Source organism: Oncorhynchus keta, chromosome 12 (genome assembly GCF_023373465.1).
Source record: "Oncorhynchus keta strain PuntledgeMale-10-30-2019 chromosome 12, Oket_V2, whole genome shotgun sequence".
Classification (NCBI taxonomy): Eukaryota; Metazoa; Chordata; class Actinopteri; order Salmoniformes; family Salmonidae; genus Oncorhynchus; species Oncorhynchus keta.
Genome location: NC_068432.1, coordinates 42,653,008 through 42,676,320, shown reverse-complemented (window position 1 = coordinate 42,676,320; position 23,313 = coordinate 42,653,008). Strand labels below are relative to the sequence as shown.

The window sequence follows — 23,313 nt, the reverse complement described above, 5'->3', positions numbered from 1 at the left end:
GTATTAGGTTACCTTCTCTTCCTCTCCTTCCCCCAGCTGTTCCTCATATTCTCTAACTACCTCGTTCACCCTTTTCCCACCTGTTCCCTTTTTCCCTCTGATTAGGTCTCTATTTCTCTCTCTGTTCCTGCTTCTGTCTTTGTCAGATTCTCGTTTGAGTTTCTCATGCCAGAACCAAACTATCGTCTTGTTTGCTTCACCCTTGTCCCGTCCTGTCGGAATCTACCTGTTCATCTGATGCTACGTGTGATCAGGTACCTCTGTCCTCTACGACCCGCGCCTACCCAGAGAGACCAGCAGTCTGTCGCCGCTCACCCAGCTATTCTCCTCTGCTGCTAAGAAGGGGACTCTACCCAGCTATTCTCCTCTGCTGCTAAGAAGGGGACTCTTCTGTAATTATCAGAAGGACTTTATGATTCATTTGTCGCCCTCTCTGCGGGTTGTCTATTTTGCCATTATATACATCTGAAGAGGATCTATGTCTTCCCTGTGTTTTGACATTAAAGGACTCTGTATTTGTTAAACCGCTTTTGGGTCCTCACTCACGTGCATAACAACATGTATGTTTGGTTGATAAAGTTCATATTTATATCCAAAAATCTCAGTTTACTTTGGCCCGTTATGTTCCATAATGTTTTGCTTCCAAAAAATCCTGTGATTTTGCAGAGGGCCACATCAATTTACAGAAATACTCATAATAAACATTGATAAAAGATACAACTGTTATGCATGGAACTTTAGATAAACTTCTCCTTAATACAACCGCTGTGTCAGATTTCAAAAAAGCTTTACCGAAAGAGTACACCATGCAATAATCTCAGTACAGTGCTCAGACAACAAAACAAGCCATACAGATACCCGCCATGTTGTGGAGTCAACAAAGTCAGAAATAGCATTATAAATATTCACTTACCTTTGATGATCTTCATCAGAATGCACTCTCAGGACCCAGTTCCACAATGTCCAAATGTCCAAATACCTTTTTTTTGCGCGTTTAGTACACAATACAAACTCACGAAGCGCGGGCAAGTCGAGGCGAAAAAGTAATATTACAGTTCGTAGAAACATGTCAAACAATGTATAGAATCAATCTTTAGGATGTTTTTATCGTAAATCTTCAATAATGTTCCAACCGGAGAATTCCTTTGTCTTTAGAAATGCAATGGAACGCAAGCTAACTCTCACGTGAGTATGCGTGATCAGCTCATGCCACTCTGGTAGAGACTCATTCAGCTCCCATTCCCCCCTCCTTCACAGTAGAAGCATCAAACAAGGTTCTAAAGACTTGACATCTAGTGGAAGCCTTGGGAAGTGCAATATGACTTGAAAAACTACAAACCTCAGATTTCCCACATCCTGGTTGGATTTTTTCTCAGGTTTTTGCCTGCCATATGAGTTCTGTTATACTCACAAGACATCATTCAAACAGTTTTATAAACTTCAGAGTGTTGTCTATCCAAATCTACTAATAATATGCATATATTCGCAACTGGGCCTGAGTAGCAGGCAGTTTACTCTGGGCACCTTACTTCATCCAAGATACTCAATACTGCCCCTGGCCATAATACGTTTTTAATAGACCAATAATAAAGACAGTTAATGTTTTCCAGAGGGTGTCTGTGTTCCAAACCTCTGCCAATAACAGCACACATTTTTGACTGTGTTGGACCTTTTAAAAGCGTATTGCTGCTGTGGTCCTCTGAGGAGAGGAGGGAGAGAAAGAGAGAAGAAAGGAGAAGGAGAGGGCAAGAGAGGAGAAAAAAGAAACCCAACCCAATGGATACCAGAAAGAGGGAAACCGCATGGCTCCTCAAGAAATTGCTCAAAAAGTGAATTAGCTTAATTGGTTCAAAGTTAACTTAGGAGAGTGAATGGGACAGTCTTAATTGATCAGTGTCTAATGGGTGTTATGAGAGCAGAGAGGGCAGAGGACCCAGCTGAGCCTGGATACAGGCACTACATAAAATACACACAGCTCTGTTTTTGTACTGTACCATTAACTACAACACACACACACACACACACACACACACACACACACACACACACACACACACACACACACAGACTATCCAGCATATTGTAGTGAACGTAATTTCCCCTCTGACAGCAGCAGGACTGATAAGATCAGGCTGTAAAGTGGCTACATGATGGTTGTGTCCCAAATGGATCCCTATTCCCTACATTCCTACACTACTTTGACTCGGGCACTTACTTAGGGCTCTGGTCAAAAGTAGTGCAATATATAGGGAATAGTGTGAACTGTGAATTGTATGATGAGAAGTAAGGTTTGTTAATATATATGCTGCTCACTGTCAATGTGGCAAATGTGTTTTAACATCTCAGCCTCTTTTAGGCATCATCCTCCACCCACGGTAAACATCCACTGACTGCTGTTCCTGTATTAGTGAGGGATTACTGCCCTGCTGGATAGTGTCAGCGACTGAATGGCACCTTGGGGGATCAACTCAAACACAAGCCTGCCCACTGTACAAGACCAACAGAGAGAGAGATGGAGAGAGACGCATGGAGAGACTGAGGTCTGCCACACACGCACACGCACACACACACACTGCAGGATCCAGCAGGATAAATTATACATTAAATCCTAACCTTGGGCCTTGTACTAGGGGGAATTAGCTAGAATCTCCAAAAAACATAGCAATGAATCATTTGAGATGTGAACACTATAAAATTGCTAATGCATTATTAACAAACTCTGTCAAATGAACATAATCACAGATTCATGCCCATAATAGATCATAACACAAACTTTTTCCAGTTAAAAGGAGAACATCGTTAGTCATCTGTGACATCGTTGAACCAAGTCTGGAACCAACAGGACCCTAAACAGCTTCTAGCCTCAAGACTGCTGTAAGGGTGCGCGACAACTGCTACATACTTATATGGACTATATGCATTGCACCTTTTTGCTATAACTGTTTTGACACATACGCTGCTGCTGTTACTGTTTATTATCTATCCCGTTGCCTTATCACTTTGTCCCTACCTACACTGTATAAGTATTCCAGGTGACTACGTCATGAAGCTGGTTGAGAGAATGCCAAGATTGTGCAAAGCTGTCACCAAGGCAAAGGGTGGCTACTTTGAAGAATCTCAAATATAAAATATATTTGGATTTATTTAGCACTTTTTTGGTTACTACATGATTCCATTTGTGTTATTTCATAGTTTTGATGTCTCCACTATTATTCTACAATGTAGAAAATAGTCTAAATAAAGAAAAACCCTTGAATGAGTAGGTGTGTCCAAACTTTTGACTGGTACTGTATATCAATATAAGGATATGGCTAGTGTGACATTGGCTGTCATTCACACTCTACAGGTTGTAGGCTCTTCCCAGTGCTGAACAGTCCTCCCATCTCCCTAGCAGCAGCTGAACCAGATGGAAGGGCTTCCTGTTTCATTTCAGATCAATCTGTACGGAGCCTTATTTATATCTGCTGTCGGAAAGAAAATGTTGATTTAGGACCCGTACTTGTACTTAATCCTGTTTAGACACAGATACACCCACGAATTAGCTGGTGTAGCCAAAGCATTAACGCTTACCAAGAAATACAGACTGGCTGACAAATACAGACAGACAGAAACACAGACAAACGCAAAAGCAAACACACCACACACACACGCCTACCATTCACTCGTACTAAAATGTATCAGAAAAGAGCTGAATGTCCTTATAAGGGCTGCCACCAGAATTCTCAGCCTGTGGTTTTTCCAAGGTGCACAAAATCTTGGGACACGAAAACATTGTTCACCAAGACCCATGGGAGTTGTTTTTAATCGGATAAATACCTTTCAAACCACTAATTCCCACAAAAATAAGCACACACAATGTATGTGGGCCAGCAATCCTGTGGGATTCGGAGTAGTTAAAAGTAGACAATCAGGATTTTATTTCAATCACATTAAGAGTGAGTAGGAGTGTCCTGAAACGGTCATGAAAGAACTTCATTGGACTCTATGTAACTGGAAACCACATATCCTGAGGCTGCATTTATTGTAGCTGGGGATTTTGACAAAGCTTATCTGAAAACAAGGCTCCCTAAATTTTATCAGCATATCGAATGTGCGACCCGGGCTTGCAAAACCCTGGATCAGTGCTACTCAAACTTCCGCGACGCATACAAAGCCCCCCCCCCCTCGCCCTCCTTTTGGAAAATCTGACCACGACTCCATTTTGTTGCTCCCAGCCTATAGACAGAATCTAAAACAGGAAACACCCGTGCTCAGGTCTGTTCAACGCTGGTCCGACCAATCTGATTCCACTCTTCAAGATTGCCTAGATCACGTGGACTGGGATATGTTCCGGACCGCCTCAGACAACAACAATGATGTATACACTGATTCGGCGAGTGAGTTTATTAGCAAGTGCATCAGTGATGTTGTACCCACGGTGACTATTAAAACCTTCCCCAACCAGAAATTGTGGATTGATGGTAGCATTCGCGCAAAACTGAAAGTGCAAACCACTGCTTTTAATCATGGCAAGGCGACCGGAAACATGACCGAATGCAAATAGTGTAGCTATTCCCTCCGCAAGGCAATCAAACAAGCAAGCTAAGCTTAAGTATAGAGACAAAGTAGAGTCACAATTCAACGGCTCAGACATGAGAGGTATGTGGCAGGGTCTACAGTCAATCACGGATTACAAAAAGAAAACCAGCCCCATCGTGGACACCGATGTCTTGCCCAGACAAACTAAACAACTTCTTGGCTCGCTTTGAGGATAGTACAGTGCCACTGACATGGCCCACTACATAAACCTGCGGGCTTTCCTTCACCGCAGCCGACATGAGTAAAACATTTAAACGTATTAACCCTCGCAAGGCTCCTGGCCCAGACAGCATCCCTAGCCGCATCCTCAGAGCATGCGCAGACCAGCTGGCTGTGTGTTTATGGACATATTCAATCAATCTCTATCCAAGTCTGCTGTTCCCACATGCTTCAAGAGGGCAGCCATTGTTCCTGTTCCCAAGAAAGCTAAGGTAACTGAGTTAAACGACTATCGCCCCGCAGCACTCACTTCCGTCATCATGAAGTGCTTTGAGAGACTAGTCAAGGATCATATCACCTCCACCCTACCTGACACCCTAGACCAACTCCAATTTGCTTAACGCCCCAATAGGTCCACAGGCGACACAATCGCAATCACACTGCACACTGCCCTAACCCATCTGGACAAGAGGAATACCTATGTAAGAATGCTGTTCATCGATTACAGCTCAGCATTCTATCATTAAGCTTGAGGCCCGGGGTCTCGACCCCCGCCCTGTGCAACTGGGTTCCTGATTTTCTGACCGGCCACCCCAAAGAGGTGAGGGTAGGAAACAACATCTCCACCCCACTGATCCTCAACACTGGGGACCCACAAGGGTGCATTCTCAGCCCTCTCCTGTACTCCCTGTTCACCCATGACTGCGTGGCCATGCACGCCTCCAACTCAATCATCAAGTTTGCAGACGACACCACAGTGGTAGGCTTGATTACCAACAACGACGAGACGGCCTACAGGGAGGAGGTGAGGGCCCTCGGAGTGTGGTGTCAGGAAAATAACCTCACACTCAACGTCAACAAAACTAAGGAGATGATTGTGGACTTCAGGAAACAGCAGAGGGAACACCCCCCTATCCACATCGATGGAACAGTAGTGGAGAGGGTAGCAAGTTTTAAGTTCCTCTGCATACACATCACAGACAAACTGAATTGGTACACTCACACAGACAGCGTCGTGAAGAAGGCGCAGCAGCGCCTCTTCAACCTCAGGAGGCTGAAGAAATTCGGCTTGTCACCAAAAGCACTGACAAACTTCTACAGATGCACAATCGAGAGCATCCTGGAGGGCTGTATCACCGCCTGGTACGGCAACTGCTCCGCCCTCAACCGTAAGGCTCTCCAGAGGGTAGTGAGGTCTGCACAAGGCATCACCGGGGGCAAACTACCTGCCCTCCAGGACACCTACACCACCCGATGTTACAGGAAGGCCATAAAGATCATCAAGGACATCAACCACCCGAGCCACTGCCTGTTCACCCCGCTATCATCCAGAAGGCGAGGTCAGTACAGGTGCATCAAAGCTTGGACCGAGAGACTGAAAAACAGCTTCTATCTCAAGGCCATCAGACTGTTAAACAGCCACCACTAACATTGAGTGGCTGCTGCCAACACACTGACATTGACACTGACCCAACTCCAGCCACTTTAATAATGGGAATTGATGGGAAATGATGAAATATATCACTAGCCACTTTAAACAATGCTACCTTATATAATGTTACTTACCCTACATTATTCATCTCATATGCATACGTATGTACTGTACTCTATATCATCGACTGCATCCTTATGTAATACATGTATCACTAGCCACTTTAACTATGCCACTTTGTTTACTTTGTCTACATACTCATCTCATATGTATATACTGTACTCGATACCATCTACTGTATGCTGCCCCGTACCATCACTCATTCATATATCCTTATGTACATATTCTTTATCCCCTTACACTGTGTATAAGACAGTAGTTTTGGAATTGTTAATTAGATTACTTGTTGGTTATTACTGCATTGTCAGAACTAGAAGCACAAGCATTTCGCTACACTCGCATTAACAACTGCTAACCATGTGTATGTGACAAATAAAATGAGATTTGATTTGATTTGACAAAGTGATTTTCGTAGCAGGTTAGGCGAGCATTTTCACTAACCCTAACTCTTTTCCAAACCTTAACCTCAGCCTCCTAACCTGCTGCGTTAATTCTACTAACCTGCTGCGTAAGTTCTCCTAACCTGTTACGAAAAAGTAACTTCGGTATCGAAGTGGCGTGAAAAGAGTGCTTCCCAAAAGAATACACTCCGGCCGAAATGCCACACTTCGCTGTGGTGTAGGTTTTTTGACAGTAGGCAGTGCTCTGTCTGTCTCCCTGAGGAGCTGATCCGTATGTGGAGATGTAGGGATGGTGCATTAGTATTCATTGTGAGCTGGTAGCTGGTGGGCTGGTGTTTGTGCTCTGAGGGCATCTGCCGTTCACTGGCGTTTAGCTATCACCCTGTGCTCAAAATGGTCTCCTCTCCTCTCCTCTCCTCTCCTCTCCTCTCTCCTCTCCTTCATCGATACTAATTATTCATGTCTATCGATTTCCCCAGTCTTCAAACAGCTGTGTGCCTGGTTAAAGAGTGTTGGAGATAAGCATGTCGTTGTCTGGTACAGCTCACTAAGATACAAAATAAGGAGTTGAACTTTACTTCAACTTGCCCTGCCCATCACAGCATAAGGAAGGGTTCGTCAACTAGGTTTGACCTCGGGACAATTTTTTTCTGAGCAAATATCCAGAACATAATTAGTATATAATATTAGCACAATTAATTGGCCTACATTATAAATTGAACATAATTTTTAATACATCTGATTAGTACATAATAAATTCAGTGCAATGACATAATCATTTTGATCTGATTACAATCATAATATCACCATGTCTGTATTCAGTTTTTATTTTTGTCTATTTTTCTGTGCGTTGATTGGTGGGGAAAACTAGGTCTACTTAACCTACTGTAGTCTACACTACTTTATCTAACGTCAACTTTCCTTCAGATCAATTAGCTTTATAGCAAGAAAAATGTCGCTCTCACAAGGTATCAAAAGAAAGGTGGATAATGAAAATAGAAGTTTCAGTGAAGAATGTACAGAGAGAAATGTGTTCACCTTACCATATTTTCCCAATGCCAAGCCAGTGTGTCTTATTTACAATGACAATGTCGCTGTTTGCAAATAATTACAGCTCAGATGTCCATCTCACATTCATCTCAACCGACATCCACAATATCGTGTTCGAGGGGAAATGCAACTTTTCCCATTGAGTATGTAACATAGTGGCCTATATGACTGTATTTAGTAAATACTAACATTATTGCAACACTTGCATAACAAGTTATCTATATTTTCAGCACCAGGTGCTGTTCACCTCCTATTGATTGCGCTGTGGTTTCAGCAGCACCACAAAATGTTCTGCTGCCTGCTCTATTAGTTGATTGTCTCCTGCATTCTCACTCCTTATTAAATTAAGTTAAAACGTATCGTTTGCATTATTTAGGTAAGGTAACTTCCTTCTAGGGACATTGCATTTCGGAGTTTTTGCTTCTCATAATTCATTTGGGGGGCTTTGGGTGGCCAAATAATATTTCTGGCGGGCCATATTTGGCCCGCGGGCCGCCAGTTGGGGAACCCTGGCATAAGGAGTTGAACTTTCATTCAACTTGTCCCGTCCCTATACTTTACTAGCTTGGATACAGTGCTTGCCTTATGAATGTGAACACATACATGTACAGTGCAAAAGGGGTAAAATGCGTTTGGATATAGCATCAAATGATCCACATGCTGTCTGCTGTTGGAAACAGATATTGACGCAGGCAGAGGCAGTCTATGTGGAGCTACAATGAGGGCAGGCAGGTTCAGGATTCAGGTCATCGACAATGGCAAAAGTCTACCCAACCCTCCCCCCAATTCTCCCCCGTAAATAATCCATAACCATTCAGACCAAATCAACAGAAAAAGGAAAAAAAAGATTAGAGTTTGGATGTTGTGCTCTTTCTCTCTCTAACAGATCAGTGCTTGATTAAATGGGCTGATACTGAGTCAGATAAAGCGTTAAGTAACCATGGCAATTGAATGCATTGACTCAGACTGAGCTGTTTATAAGGTAACATGAGGACAGACCAGGACACATAGATAGATATGTTTGGTGTCATGTGAGCTCAATCCTGAAATGTAGCAGACCTGGATTCAAATAAAAATACATTGAAAGGTTGATTGAGCATGCCTGGAATGCTGGACAAACGAAAAAAACGCAGCTAAATCAATACTATCAAATGCTATTCTTAACCTGGTCTGATGTAAAGTGAGCTCAACTCTGGGACGGATCAGGACTATTATGATAATCACTGGCAATGTAATTGTGGAACAAAAAGCTTGCAAGAACAAGGGACTGTTTAGAGAGCAGATGTCAAAACATGTCTTGCTAGGCATATGCTGTGTCTAAGGTATTTGCTGGGAACAAAGTGAACAAATTCTCCAAGGCCTAACACAGTTCCTTCCCAATGCTGCAGATTCAACCCCATGCACAGTGAGACAGGTTATTAGAGGAGGTCACTGATTGTATTTCTCTCTTTCTCGCTATTCAAACCATCACAGACAAACCGCCAAGGCCATTCCCAGAGACAGCAGAGCTGTTGAGAATGAGGTGCCTTTGAGTGAAAGATGAGAGAGAACTAGAGAGAGAAAGCGGTGGCATGACATCTGAATCCAGCTCAAAGCCCAGCATGAGGTCTCTGTCTGTCTGTCTGTCTGTCTGTCTGTCTGTCTGTCTGTCTGTCTGTCTGTCTGTCTGTCTGTCTGTCTGTCTGTCTGTCTCTCTCTCTCTCTCTCTTGATTCCCCTCTCTCCTTCTTTCTCTTTCTACCCCTGCAAACCATTCGGCCAGGTATACCTTAGGCTAAAGTGTCTCCATGGAAACCTGCCAGACAATCAGCAAAGTACCAGAGTACCATGTGAACTAATCTCACCTACAACACCATCTCAAACTGACCCTGGACCTGTAATCTTCTATGCAGGCAAGATGTCAATGTGACACTAATTTCACCGCGGCCACTATCAGCCTTGACCTATAAAATCCAACACTGGCAGAGGTCACAGAGTGCTTATATGTGGCCACACTCCTGAGAGAGAGAGAGAGAGAGAGAGAGAGAGAGAGAGAGAGAGAGAGAGAGAGAGAGAAAGAGAGAGAGAGAGAGAGAGAGAGAGAGAGAGAGAGAGAGAGAGAGAGAGAGAGAGAGAGAGAGAGAGAGAGAGAGAGAGAGAGAGAGAGAGAGAGAGAGAGAGAGAGTCCACCCACCTAGATGTGTTCTCCAGCGTGCTCCTGACTTCATTCATTTGGTCCTTCCCAAAGTACACCACAGTTAGGTGGATACGCCCATCCTGCCGAACACACACCTCTCTGCAACAACAAACACAGATGAAGAAATAATTAATCACACAAAGCAGAGGACTCAACACATAACCCAGTGGGTAACACGGTTGATTTCATTGGTTTTCTTTCAGAGACTTTAGTTGCGTTTGATGAAGCCTGCCTGACCAAACCGATGGAATAATCCCCAAAGTGCAAACCCTGCCCACTTGGCACTGAAGGTAGCCTGAAACCAAATGTTCAATGTATTTGATAGAAAACATATTCGGTATCAATAACAGGTCAGTTCAAAAGGGGTTACAGCAAGATCACGTACATGCACTTTATGTTATGTATAATGTACATTTGCTATGTACATATGTTATGTTGCTAAAGAGACACACTGTGAGGACTTGGTAACAGACAGAATCCCTGAGGAGTGATCCATCTCCAGCCCTGGTGTGACATTCCAGAACTCGAGCACCAGAGGTTCTAATGGAGACATGCCAAATGTACAACGCTAATGCAGGGGAGCCGGTGGGCAGCTCCTCTCCTCTCCTCCTCTTCCTCCTCCTCCTTTCCTCTACTCCTGCTCACCTCTGATTAGGTTTGCAGCAGACAATATTGGACAGATATGAATAATGTAAACCTACCGCTTTCTTAGATGATTGGCCTTCCTTTGCCATTTAAACAGAAGAAAGTTAGTAGATGCAGGGTTTGTTGGAATAAAGTGTTGTGTTTAGTGTCTGTTGCCTCCTGGCCTGCATATTGAAATGGATAGTTATTAGGAATATATGGCTGGGAAGTTTAGCTATTGAAGCTTTGATTACTTGCCTGTCATACATAATATATGTGTGTGTGTGTGTGTGTGTGTGTGTGTGTGTGTGTGTGTGTGTGTGTGTGTGTGTGTGTGTGTGTGTGTGTGTGTGTGTGTGTGTGTGTGTGTGTGTGTGTATGTGCATACAGTAAACGTACACTTATCTGTGTCGTGTCATTCCTGTATACGCTGTGCTCAGTAAATGTGTCACACGGCTTCTGAAAGAAAGTTAGTCCTCCTAACATTCCTCTCCTCTCTTTGTGAAAAAACTGCACACACAAACACCCCGCCGCACCTCCACACACCTCCTCCTCAATCTACATTAATATGGATGAGACCAAAGCGTTTGCTCAGCTACTCAGGGAGACTTTGCACAGCAGGAACAGCACCACTGCAGTATATCAGTTTTATGTGCTGGTTTTAAGACTGCTACTAAGCAGGATTTGCCATAAAAAAAACTCAAAGCCTTGATAAGCAGCTGTGCAGGAGTGTAACAAATCACAAGAATTAAAGAGTCCATCGACGCCTCTAGCAGAGAGAGAGAGAGACACATACTGTCACTATCAGAGTACAAACGCAGCAATTACTTCCTTTGGTTTGAATCCTTGCTGCTGTGACAAACTGGGCATGTCAAACATGGTTAACTACAGTATATTCTGTTTCTCATTCTGTTGGTTATGGCATACAATCATCACAGTTAATACAAGTGGACATGGAACATGATTTTTTTTAATGAACCCGTGTTTGACCCTTATTCTTTCGTAAGGTTAACTGAGAACACAACAGCAACCCAGTGGAAGAGTTACAAGGAAGGGGAGAATGAGCCAATAACATGCATGAATAACTGAGTGGCTCTCACTGTACCTGAAGTTGTGCATAAAGTGTCTGAACTTGTCGGCTCGTTGGGAGAGGGGCACTATGATATTGATGCGGACGTCAGCTGTGTCCACCCTCTCGTTCTTCACCTTCATCAGCGGCCCAAAGGGACGGAACAGAACCAACTTCCTGAACTCACGGCTCTGGCCCCCTTTGAAGGTGAGCTCATACACAGTGCCTTTGTCCTTCTCCGTCCGAGTGATACCTGTGGAAGGGAGACGAGTGTGTTTACCCATAGGCCCGAATGCGTGCAGGCATGTGTCACACACATACACATGAAAAGGCACCTTCCAAATATTGAATTGCACCCCGCCTTTTGCAGTCAGAACCGCCTCAATTAGTCTGGGAACGGACTCTACAAGGTGTCAAAAGCGTTCCACAGGGATGCTGGCCCATGTTGACTCCAATGCTTCCCACAGTTGTGTCAAGTTGGCTGGATATCCTTTGGGTGGTGGACCATTCTTGATACACACAGGAAACTGCTGAGTGTGAAAAACCCAGCAGTGTTGCGCCTGGCACCTACTACCATACCACGTTCAAAGAAACTTAAATCTTTTGTCTTGCCCATTCACCCTCTGAATTTGCACACATACACAATATATGTCTCAATTGTCTCAAGGCTTAAAAATCCTTCTTTAACCTGTCTCCTCCCCTTCATCTACACTGATTGAAGTGGATTTAACAAGTGACATCAATAAGGGATCATAGCTTTCATCTGGATTCACCTGGTCAGTCTGTCATGCTTCTACACCTGCATTGCTTGCTGTTTGGGGTTTTAGGCTGGGTTTCTGTACAGCACTTTGAGATATCAGCTGATGTACGAAGGGCATTATAAATACATTTTATTTGGATTTGATTTGATGTCATGGAAAGGCATGTTTAATGTTTTGTACACTCAGTCTATATCCACATACATGTACACACATTTGAAGTGCAGTTCAGTTTATTAGCCTATGTGTTTATTTGTTTGTAATTATAATGTTATAATGGTGATATATGTCCAGTAGTCCATTGGGGATCATCTTCTTGCTTTGTACACAAACACACTCAAACTCAGCCAGACTGTCCGTCGTTAATGCATTTTCACTGTCAACAATCTGTCAAATGGAGAATCATTTCTCTACTGTGCTGCCTGGATTTGTAAATATTTTCTGACAGAGAAGGATAGCATTGGCTCTGTGGCCGTGGGAGAAAACGACAGACAGGGCAATTCAGGCCAAAGGAGAGAGGACAGACAGGGCATTTCAGGCCAAAGGAGAGAGGACAGACAGGGCATTTCAGGCCAAAGGAGAGAGGACAGACAGGGCATTTCAGGCCAAAGGAGAGAGGACAGACAGGGCATTTCAGGCCAAAGGAGAGAGGACAGACAGGTCATTTCAGGCCAAAGGAGAGAGGACAGACAGGTCATTTCAGGCCAAAGGAGAGAGGACAGACAGGTCATTTCAGGCCAAAGGAGAGAGGACAGACAGGGCATTTCAGGCCAAAGGAGAGAGGACAGACAGGTCATTTCAGGCCAAAGGAGAGAGGACAGACAGGTCATTTCAGGCCAAAGGAGAGAGGACAGACAGGGCATTTCAGGCCAAAGGAGAGAGGACAGACAGGTCATTTCAGGCCAAAGGCGAGAGGACAGACAGGGCATTTCAGGCCAAAGGAGAGAGGACAGACAGGTCATTTCAGGCCAAAGGAGAGAGGACAGACAGGTCATTTCAGAGGGACAGAAAGGGAATTGCAGGTCTCAGTAGGGGACAGCATCCCTTGCTTCTCCTCTTGGCTCCTGGCTAGTTCCTGGGGAACTCTGCCATTATGACAGCTGAAGGAGACCAGTCACGCATAGAGATCATACTGACACTGGATTATACCTTCTCATAGAAGTTAGACGTACCCAGACATATAACTAAACAACAATACAGTAGACTCCGTTGTCCCTGTTGTCTCCATTTCACAGCTGTAAACTGTCAGTCAAAACCTCTTGTTTTCTGAAGTCAAAATCAAACGTTCCAAAGACGAGTCTCAACGGACATTACTGGACTAGAGAACTACAGTGTGAGATTCAACATCATGAAAAGAAAATGATCCAAGAAAGAATTATGTACTTTGTTCCCATTTCAAACATTATACTTTTCATTTAAGAAAAAAACTCAGGATATTTGAAATCACAGCCTAGCTCCATGTCTCTTCACTCTGGGGACAGGGCAGGATGCGGCTCCGCAGCCTAGCTCCATATCTCTTCACTTTGGGGACAGGGCAGGATGCGGCTCCGCAGCCTAGCTCCATATCTCTTCACTTTGGGGACAGGGCAGAATGCGGCTCTACAGCCTAGCTCCATATCTCTTCACTTTGGGGACAGGGCAGGATGTGGCTCCGCAGCCTATCTCCATGTCTCTTCACTTTGGGGACAGGGCAGAATGTGGCTCTACAGCCTAGCTCCATATCTCTTCACTCTGGGGACAGGGCAGGATGCGGCTCCGCAGCCTAGCTCCATATCTCTTCACTCTGGGGACAGGGCAGGATGTGGCTCCGTAGCCTAGCTCCATGTCTCTTCACTCTGGGGACAGGGCAGGATGTGGCTCCGCAGCCTAGCTCCATATCTCTTCACTCTGGGGACAGGGCAGGATGTGGCTCCGTAGCCTAGCTCCATGTCTCTTCACTTTGGGGACAGGGCAGGATGTGGCTCCGCAGCCTAGCTCCATATCTCTTCACTCTGGGGACAGGGAAGGATGTGGCTCCGTAGCCTAGCTCCTTGTCTCTTCACTCTGGGGACATGGCAGGATGTGGCTCCGCAGCCTAGCTCCATGTCTCGTCACTCTGGGGACATGGCAGGATGTGGCTCCGCAGCCTAGCTCCATGTACTGTACCACATGCACATCTTTGTCACAGCATACCGCTCTTTTTCCACCCAAACATCTAGTTTTTTCTCACTCTCATTCACTGTGTTGTTCTCTCTTTCACTCTCATCCTCTCTCTCTCTCTCTCTCTCTCTCTCTCTCTCTCTCTCTCTCTCTCTCTCATTCCTGTTGTCTCGTTACCTCTGTCTCATTCTTTCTGTACGACAGCTGAGCAAATCCACCCATAGCAGCTCTTGAAAAACTCCATTCAGCACAGCCAACGGGCAGCATTCACTATTTGTGTTCAGTCACGGCTCGCTAACTGAGGATTGGCAGGGCTCATAATGCTCCCTTTATAATCGTCAGCATCTCAACAAGCTTCAAGTTGTCTGAGTAAATGAAAAGATACTTGTCCACTAGTACAATTAAGTTAAAAGGACAGGGGAAGGAGAGCTGCTAAGCTAAAGACAGTTGCCAATTCATTAACTAGCCTACATGGTTCATTAAAACTTCTTAGGGATAGGGGTCCCGTCAACAGGGCAGTTGTAAATCATGCAGCGCCGTGTGTCACGATTGCAGATTTTAGAGAAAGTACAAATGTCGGTAGATATAACACGGTTCATTAAACAGCCTACACGTTTCATTAACTAACCTACACGGTTCATTAACTAGCCTACACGGTTCATTAACTAGCCTACACGGTTCATTAACTAGCCTAACCGGTTCATTAACTAGCCTACATGGTTCATTAACTAGCCTACACGGCTCATTAACTAGCCTAACCGGTTCATTAACTTGCATACATGGTTAATTAACTAACCTACACGATTCATTAACCAGCCTACACGATTCATTAACCAGCCTACGCGGTTCATTAACTAGCCTACACGTTTCATTAACTAGCCTACACAGTTCATTAACTAGCCTACACAGTTCATTAACTAGCCTACACGTTTTATGAACTAGCCTACACGTTTAATTAACTAGCCTACACGTTTCATGAACTAGCCTACACGTTTCATGAACTAGCCTACACGTTTTATGAACTAGCCTACACAGTTCATTAACTAACCTAGACGTTTCATTAACTAGCCTACGCGGTTCATTAACTAGCATACACAGTTCATTAACTAGCCTACACGTTTCATTAACTAGCCTACACGTTTCATTAACTAGCCTACACGGTTCATTAACTAGCCTAACCGGTTCATTAACTAGCCTACATGGTTCATTAACTAGCCTACACGGCTCATTAACTAGCCTAACCGGTTCATTAACTTGCATACATGGTTAATTAACTAACCTACACGATTCATTAACCAGCCTACACGATTCATTAACCAGCCTACGCGGTTCATTAACTAGCCTACACAGTTCATTAACTAGCCTACACAGTTCATTAACTAGCCTACACAGTTCATTAACTAGCCTACACGTTTAATTAACTAGCCTACACGTTTAATTAACTAGCCTACACGTTTCATGAACTAGCCTACACGTTTCATGAACTAGCCTACACGTTTTATGAACTAGCCTACACAGTTCATTAACTAACCTAGACGTTTCATTAACTAGCCTACACGTTTCATTAACTAGCCTACACGTTTCATTAACTAGCCTACACGGTTCATTAACTAGCCTACGCGGTTCATTAACTAGCCTACACAGTTCATTAACTAGCCTACGCGGTTCATTAACTAGCATACACAGTTCATTAACTAGCCTAAGCGGTTCATTAACTAGCATACATGGTTCATTAACTAGCATACACAGTTCATTAACTAGCCTAAGCGGTTCATTAACTAGCATACATGGTTCATTAACTAGCCTACACAGTTCATTAACTAGCCTACACATTTCATTAACTAGCCTAAGCGGTTCATTAACTAGCCTACACAGTTCATTAACTAGCCTACACATTTCATTAACTAGCCTACACAGTTCATTAACTAGCCTACACAGTTCATTAACTAGCCTACACGCCTGCTTTCATCTTTGTTGTTGAACAATGGTTGTTGTTTGCTACTTGCTGCACACACGGCCAACGACAGACTAGTTTTTGTATAATTAGCAAATTGGTTATCTACAGGGTGGAAACATATTTCCTATCGGAGTGTTTAATAGCAGATACCTAAACAGGTCTTTCAAGGAAGAGGTACGTAAACACTCCTGGCTGAAATTATGTTTTCACTATATTTTCAGGATGCCCATGTCGAGTATAAGGCCTTGCAGACACACACACACAAACAAACTCTTTCCCTCTCCCAGGTACACGTAGGTATTAGTCAGAAGTGGCCTCAGTAAAGATGTTGCCCTTTAAAAGGAAACAGCTCCTCTCTCTGAGCTTGTGAAAGGAAACAGCCCCCCTCTCTGAGCTTGTAGAGATGCTACACACTGAATGGAAAGCAACCGTGCTCCGTTCCTACTGCAGATCATGCTAGACTAGCCGGATATCCTGGCTTTGGCTCTTCAGCACCCAGCAGCAGGATCCTCTATTGTTTTGCTCTGATTCTCAGCATTCGTCATCAAACAACAAAATCCTGTAAATAACAGAGTTTCCCTGTTTGAAACGTGTTGGAAATGAGGCTTTGTTGTGCTGTTTGTTTTCTATAGTTCAACTTGATTCCATTTTTATTAAAACCATGTCAATATCCAATAGTTCAACAGGTACTCAACCATGAAGATATGACATGCATTGTAAGTAGTGTGGAGCAAAGCCATGTACAGTTGAAGTTGGAAGTTTACATACACCTTAGCCAGATCCATTTAAACTCAATTCCTGACATTAATCCTAGTAAAAGTTCCCTGACTTAGGTCAGTTAGGATCACCACTTTATTTTAAGAATGTGAAATGTCAGAATAATAGTAGAGATAATTATTTCTTTCAGATTTTATTTCTTTCTTCACATTCCCAGTAGGTCAGAAGTTTAAGTACACTCAATTAGTATTTGGTAGCATTGCCTTTAAATCGTTTAACTTGGGTCAAACGTTTCGGGTAGCAAGCTTCCAACAATAAGTTGGGTGAATTTTGGTCCATTCCTCCTTACAGAGCTGGTGTAACTGAATCAGGTTGGTAGGCCTCCATTGCTCGCACACGCTATTTCAGTTCTGCCCACAAATGTTCTATAGGATTGAGGTCAGGGCTTTGTGATGGCCACTCCAATACCTTGACTTTGTTGTCATTAAGCCATTTTACCACAACTTTGGAAGTATGCTTGGGGTCATTGTCCATTTGGAAGTCCCATTTGCGACCAAGCTTTAACTTCCTGACTGATATCTTGAAATGTTGCTTCAATATATCCACAAAATGTTTCTTACTCATGAGGCCATCTATTTTGTGAAGTGCACCATACCCTCCTGCAGCAAAGCACTCCCACAACATGATGCTGCCCCCCCCCCCCTGCGTTACAGTTGGGATGGTGTTCTTCGGCTTGCAAGCCTCCCCCTTTTTCCTCCAAACATAACGATGGTCATTATGGCCAAACAGTTCTATTTTTGTTTCATCAGCCCAGAGGACATTTCTCCAAAAAGTATGATCTTTGTCCTCATGTGCAGTTGCAAACCGTATCTGACTTTTTTATGGTGGTTTTGGAGCAGTGGCTTCTTCCTTGTTGAGCGGCCTTTCAAGTAATGTCAATATAGGACTCGTTTTACTGTGGATATAGATGATTTTGTATCTGTTTCCTCCAGCATCTTCACAAGGTCCTTTGCTGTTGTACTGGGATTGATTTCCACGTTTCGCACCAAAGTATTTTCATCTCTAAGAGACAGAACGCGTCTCCTTCCTGAGGGGTATGACGGCTGGGTGGTCCCATGGTGTTGATACTTGCATAAAAAATGTTTGTACAGATGAACGTGGTACCTTCAGGTGTTTGGAAATTGCTCCCAAGGATGAACCAGACTTGTGGAGGTCTACAAATGTTTTTCTGAGGTCTTGGCTGATTTATTTTGATTTAACCATGATGTCAAACAAAGAGGCACTGAGTTTGAAGGTAGGCCTTGAAATACATCCACAGCTACACCTCCAATTGACTAAAATGATGCCAATTAGACTACCAGAAGCTTCTAAAGCCATGGCATCGTTTTCTGGAATTTTCCAAGCTGTTTAAAGGCACAGTCAACTTAGTGTATGTAAACTTCTGACCCACTGGAATTGTGATACAGTGAATTATAAGTAAAATAGTCTGTCTGTAAACAATTGTTGGAAAATGACTTGTGTCATGCACAAAGTAGATGTCCTCACCAACCTTTCAGAACTATAGTTTGTTAACAAGAAATGTGTGGAGTGGTTGAAAAACGAGTTTTAATGACTCCAACCTAAGTGTAAGTAAACTTCCGACTTCAAATGTACGCAGTGCATTCGGAAAGTATTCAGAGCCCTTCCCTTTTTCCACATGTTGTTATCTTACGGCCTTATTATAAAACAGATTAAACAAATATTTTCCCTCATCAATCTACACACAATACCCCATAATGACAAAGCGAATACAGGTTTATAGAATTTTTTCAAAATTGTATACAAATAAAAAGCAGAAATACCTTAATTACATATCTTTTCAGACCCTTTGCTATGACACCCGGAATTGAGCTCAGGTGCATCATGTATCCATTGATCATCCTTGAGATGTTTCTACAACTTGTTTGGAGTCCACCTGTGGTAAATTCAATTAATTGGACATGATTTGGAAAGGCACATACCTGTCTATATAAGGTCTCACAGTTGACAGTGCAAGTCAGAGTAAAAACCAAGCAATGAGCTCAAGGAATTGTACTTAGAGCTCCAAGACAGTATTGTGTCAAGGCACAGATCTGGGGAAGGACACCAAAACATTTCTGCAGCAGTGGAGGTCGCCAAGAACACATTGGCCTCCATCATTCGTAAATGGAAGAACTTTGGGACCACCAAGACTCTTCCTAGAGCTGGTGGCCCGACCAAACTGAGCAATCAGAGGAGAAGTGCCGTGGTCAGGGAGGTGACCAAGAACCCAATGGTCACTCTGAAAGACCTCCAGAGTTCCTCTGTGGAGATGGGAGAACCTTTCAGAAGGACAACCATCTCTGCAGCACACCAATCAGGCCTTTATGGTAGAGTGGCCAGACGGAAGCCACTCCTCAGTAAAAAGGCACATGACAGCCGCTTGGAGTTTGTCAAAAGGCAACTAAAGACTCTCAGATCATGAGAAATAATATTCTCTGGTCTTATGAAACCAAGATTGAACTCTTTGGCCTGAATCTGGCACCATCACTACGGTGAAGCGTGGTGATGGCAGCATCATGCTGTGTAGATGTTTTTCAGTGTCCTTGAGTTTTCCGTCCAAAGCCTGGACTTGAACCCGATCTAACATCTCTGAGTAAAGGGTCTGAATTCTTACGTAAATGTGATATTTCAGTTTTTATTTGTAATAAATTTGCAAAAATGTCTAAAAACCTGTTTTTGTCATTACAGGTTATTGAATAAGTATTAGAATAAGGCTATAATGTTAAGGGGTCTTTCCGAATGCACTGTATATATGCACTGTATATATTGTAGATATGCCATACATTTACATATAGCTGTATACATACTGTATGTTTGGCTCTGGTATTGAGCTTAATGACTCACCTTCTATGAAGTCTGATGCTGAGTAGACTTTGGTGGTGTGGCCCTTGTCTGCTCCGTTGCGGGGCGTGTTGAGACTCTGCAGGGCTGTCTCTAGCGCTTCACTCAGCTCATCCCTCCGGTCCTTCCTCACAGGCTTCTCCTCAGGGTGCCTTGTCAGACCCATCTCCAGCTGGTACACCCTCTGCAGGGTGAAGCTCTCGAAGGGCACCATGGCATACTCACTGGGTAGTCTAGTCCCCTGGTGGACCTCCGCCCGGCCCAGCTGACTGTGGAGGAACTCCTGAAGGTCAGCGTGGCTCCTGTCGACCCCTGGCCCTTGTCCTCCCTCCCCAAGGATACCTCCTCCTGGGGACTGGCCACCCCGGCCTCCCCCTGTCCCCCGCTCCATGGAGTCTTGAACTCCTTTCAGCTGCTCACTGCGCTCCTGTAGTGCCTCCTTCAGCTGGGTGATTTGTTTCTTTAAACTAGTGATGTGGAACTTGTGTTGCTCCTCGCGCTCTGCAAGCATGGCTTGATATCCATTCCGCCCAGTGGGTCCGCTCTGAGCCGCCCCCGTGCCCCCTGCTGCCCCTCCTACCCCAACCCCCATCCCGGGGCGTGGCAGGGCATGGCTCACCAGGTTGTCCTCGGAGTGGGGGCTGCAGGTCATGACGTAGAGGAGGGACAGAGAGCAGCACACTAGGACCAGCAGAACGCCCACACGGGACACCCAGGCCAGCAGACCCCTCCGCAGCATCTCGCTATCAACCAGAGGACCCAGGGAAACACACACAACTGGACACACCTTACCCTCCAGCGGTGAATACAGTCTCACCGTCCACTAGAATGGAATTGTCTGTGTGATTGTTAATAATGTCTGACTAACCAGAGAAGATCAGCCAGAATGATAACTTTGCTCATTATTTGTCTCATTGTACATTGCTTATACCAATGTCTGGGTTCTTTATCCGTATGTCTGTGGTCAAGGGTGAGGCCCATTGGCCACGCCGCCTTCTCCCCTGGATGAGGCCCAGGAATGCTCAACAGGGTCCAGAACCTGGCTACTTCTATTTCTGATCCAGTCATTGGTAGCAGACGCTTTTCATCAGTGAGTCACATCACATGTGGTCCCACTAATTTCTCTGTTCACCTTGTTCTTTCCTTCCTGTCTGATGCTGAGGTTCCATTACAGACCCCTGAGAGAATGTCTGTCTCTCTTTGACTTGCCCTATGTTCCACTGGTCTCATGTTTAGGGATGATGACACATTTTTTTGTCAGAGGGGAAACCACATTCTCCAGAAGAAGGTGAATTCACAACTATTTTCTAGATGTGTACTTCCATGAGTCGCCTGAGAGAGAGAGAGAGAGAGAGAGAGAGAGAGAGAGAGAGAGAGAGAGAGAGAGAGAGAGAGAGAGAGAGAGAGAGAGAGAGAACTCAGTTGGTGTTAATGTACAGTTAAGGTTTTTGAGTGTATGATATCATCATCACCATCATTATACATTTCCTCAATCACTTTCATCTAGACATATATGCCTTGGTATATGAGATAGCCTGAAGAGCTTCACTTTGTGGTAAATCTCTCCATCCTGCTGTGGTATAAATCTTTGAGGTGTTATTTGCACAGAGGGTAAACATTTTCCGAACCCTCGAGGGCTTGAGGAGGGCTTAAACCTGAAGTCTATTGTATGAGGAGATAGGGACAGAAAATAGTTTCAATATCTAACTCTGATTAGAAAACACGCCACACAATTTTGAAATGTTTATTTTAATATGAGCTAAAAGTGTGGGTTTCTACCTGGTGACATTGCCAAGCAGAGCATTTCCCAGTCCCTTTAACTGCTGAATAACAATGGCGTGTTCGAGAGCATTAAAACAACTGCAGGCGACTGCCGACTGACTGATCTACAAATCACCTTCCATCATAAATAACGACTCATTATTATTTGTAGATCAGTCAGCCAGTCACAATTTACCCATGATACATTGTGGTTTTGATCCTCTTGAACACGGCCATTGTTGTCAGTGGTGACAGTGTGACACTATGGGGGCTATTCTGGAAACAGTATGGTTTGAAGCCATGTGTGGACATGTCTATCTGTCCTGTCCTCGTACTGTGGAATATAATTATCGGTGGAAGTATAAACACAAAACAAGAAAAGCGAGAAAATAGGGCATTTACTCACCTACACAAACTCTCCTCTCTCCTACCTTTTTTTCCTTCCCCTTTCTCATTCACAAGCACATTTCCTTAATCAGATTAAGACTGTGTCGTGTCTTTGGCTAAACTGGATTAAGTGATATGACATGCTATTCTATAAAATAATTTCTCTGTAATTAATATTACATGATTAAGCTAATCAGGTAGATAATTAACTAGAAAGTCGGGGCACCGCAAAATGTTTATAGAGCTGTTATCTTCTGAATAAACTCTTAAGGACCTAGTAATCTTTTACATCAATAGCAGTCAATATTTAATCCTCACCTTAGTCTCATTTGAAAGTTGTAAATTCTTGGTTATCTTCACAAACCTGGCTAACAAGTTGAATCAGCAATACAAAATTTGGTTTAATTATTTATTTACTAAATACCTAACTAATCACACAGAATTACATACACACATAATGGATCATACATTGATTACAAATTATGTCATAAAGAAAATGTCCCTGGTGGACAGAGCCGACATGACGGCTGGTTACACAAAGGAAAGGGGGTTGGGTTTGAGTGAAAGAGCGGAAAGACTGAGTAACAAAGGGAGAAGCTGGACTATCGTAAATACAGTATCTTATGCATTCTAAATTACCGCCCATTTGAAAAAGGAGAATGCAATAAATATTTACTCTGAGCTGTGCTTCGGTCGATTGGTCGTCGATAGAAGACCGGTTTGCCCTTTATGGATCTCTGGTCCTCTGAAAACTTTCTAGTGGTGAACTGGAGCGTGGCAGAATGGATACTCTGTCCGTCCTCTCCTAGCCAACGTTTAGTGGGCGGAGAGGGTAGCACTTCTTTAGTGAATAAGAGTTCAAAGTTCATATAAGTTGCCATGCTATATGCTCATGCTATATTCTGGTTGGTATAGTCGAAATTCATCCTTCCGGCATGTAGGTCATCACCTTCACATTGGAATTCAATGCTAATTTCTTTAGATTCTCTAAGGTTGGCTTAGTTCTGTAGGTGGTCTTTGTCCTTTCAATGTGGGGATCTCAAGTCTACATGTCCTTGGAACAGCTTATTATCTGAGCCCTTTTA

At 43.8% G+C, this 23,313-nt stretch overlaps 1 protein-coding gene across 2 annotated transcripts in view; it reads right to left on the bottom strand.

Moving 5' to 3' along the window:
- Positions 1-23,313, bottom strand: part of LOC118391522 (chondroitin sulfate N-acetylgalactosaminyltransferase 1-like) — a 50,556-nt gene that overhangs the window by 7,861 nt on the left and 19,382 nt on the right. For both annotated transcript variants that reach the window (XM_035783009.2, XM_052458352.1), the window contains exons 2-4: positions 20,084-21,412; positions 11,645-11,861; positions 9,913-10,014 (exon numbers count right to left, since the gene is read on the bottom strand). In XM_035783009.2, the coding sequence (XP_035638902.2) occupies positions 9,913-10,014; positions 11,645-11,861; positions 20,084-20,819 (1,055 nt within the window). In that variant the 5' untranslated portion in view covers positions 20,820-21,412. The remainder of the gene's footprint in view (positions 1-9,912; positions 10,015-11,644; positions 11,862-20,083; positions 21,413-23,313) is intronic.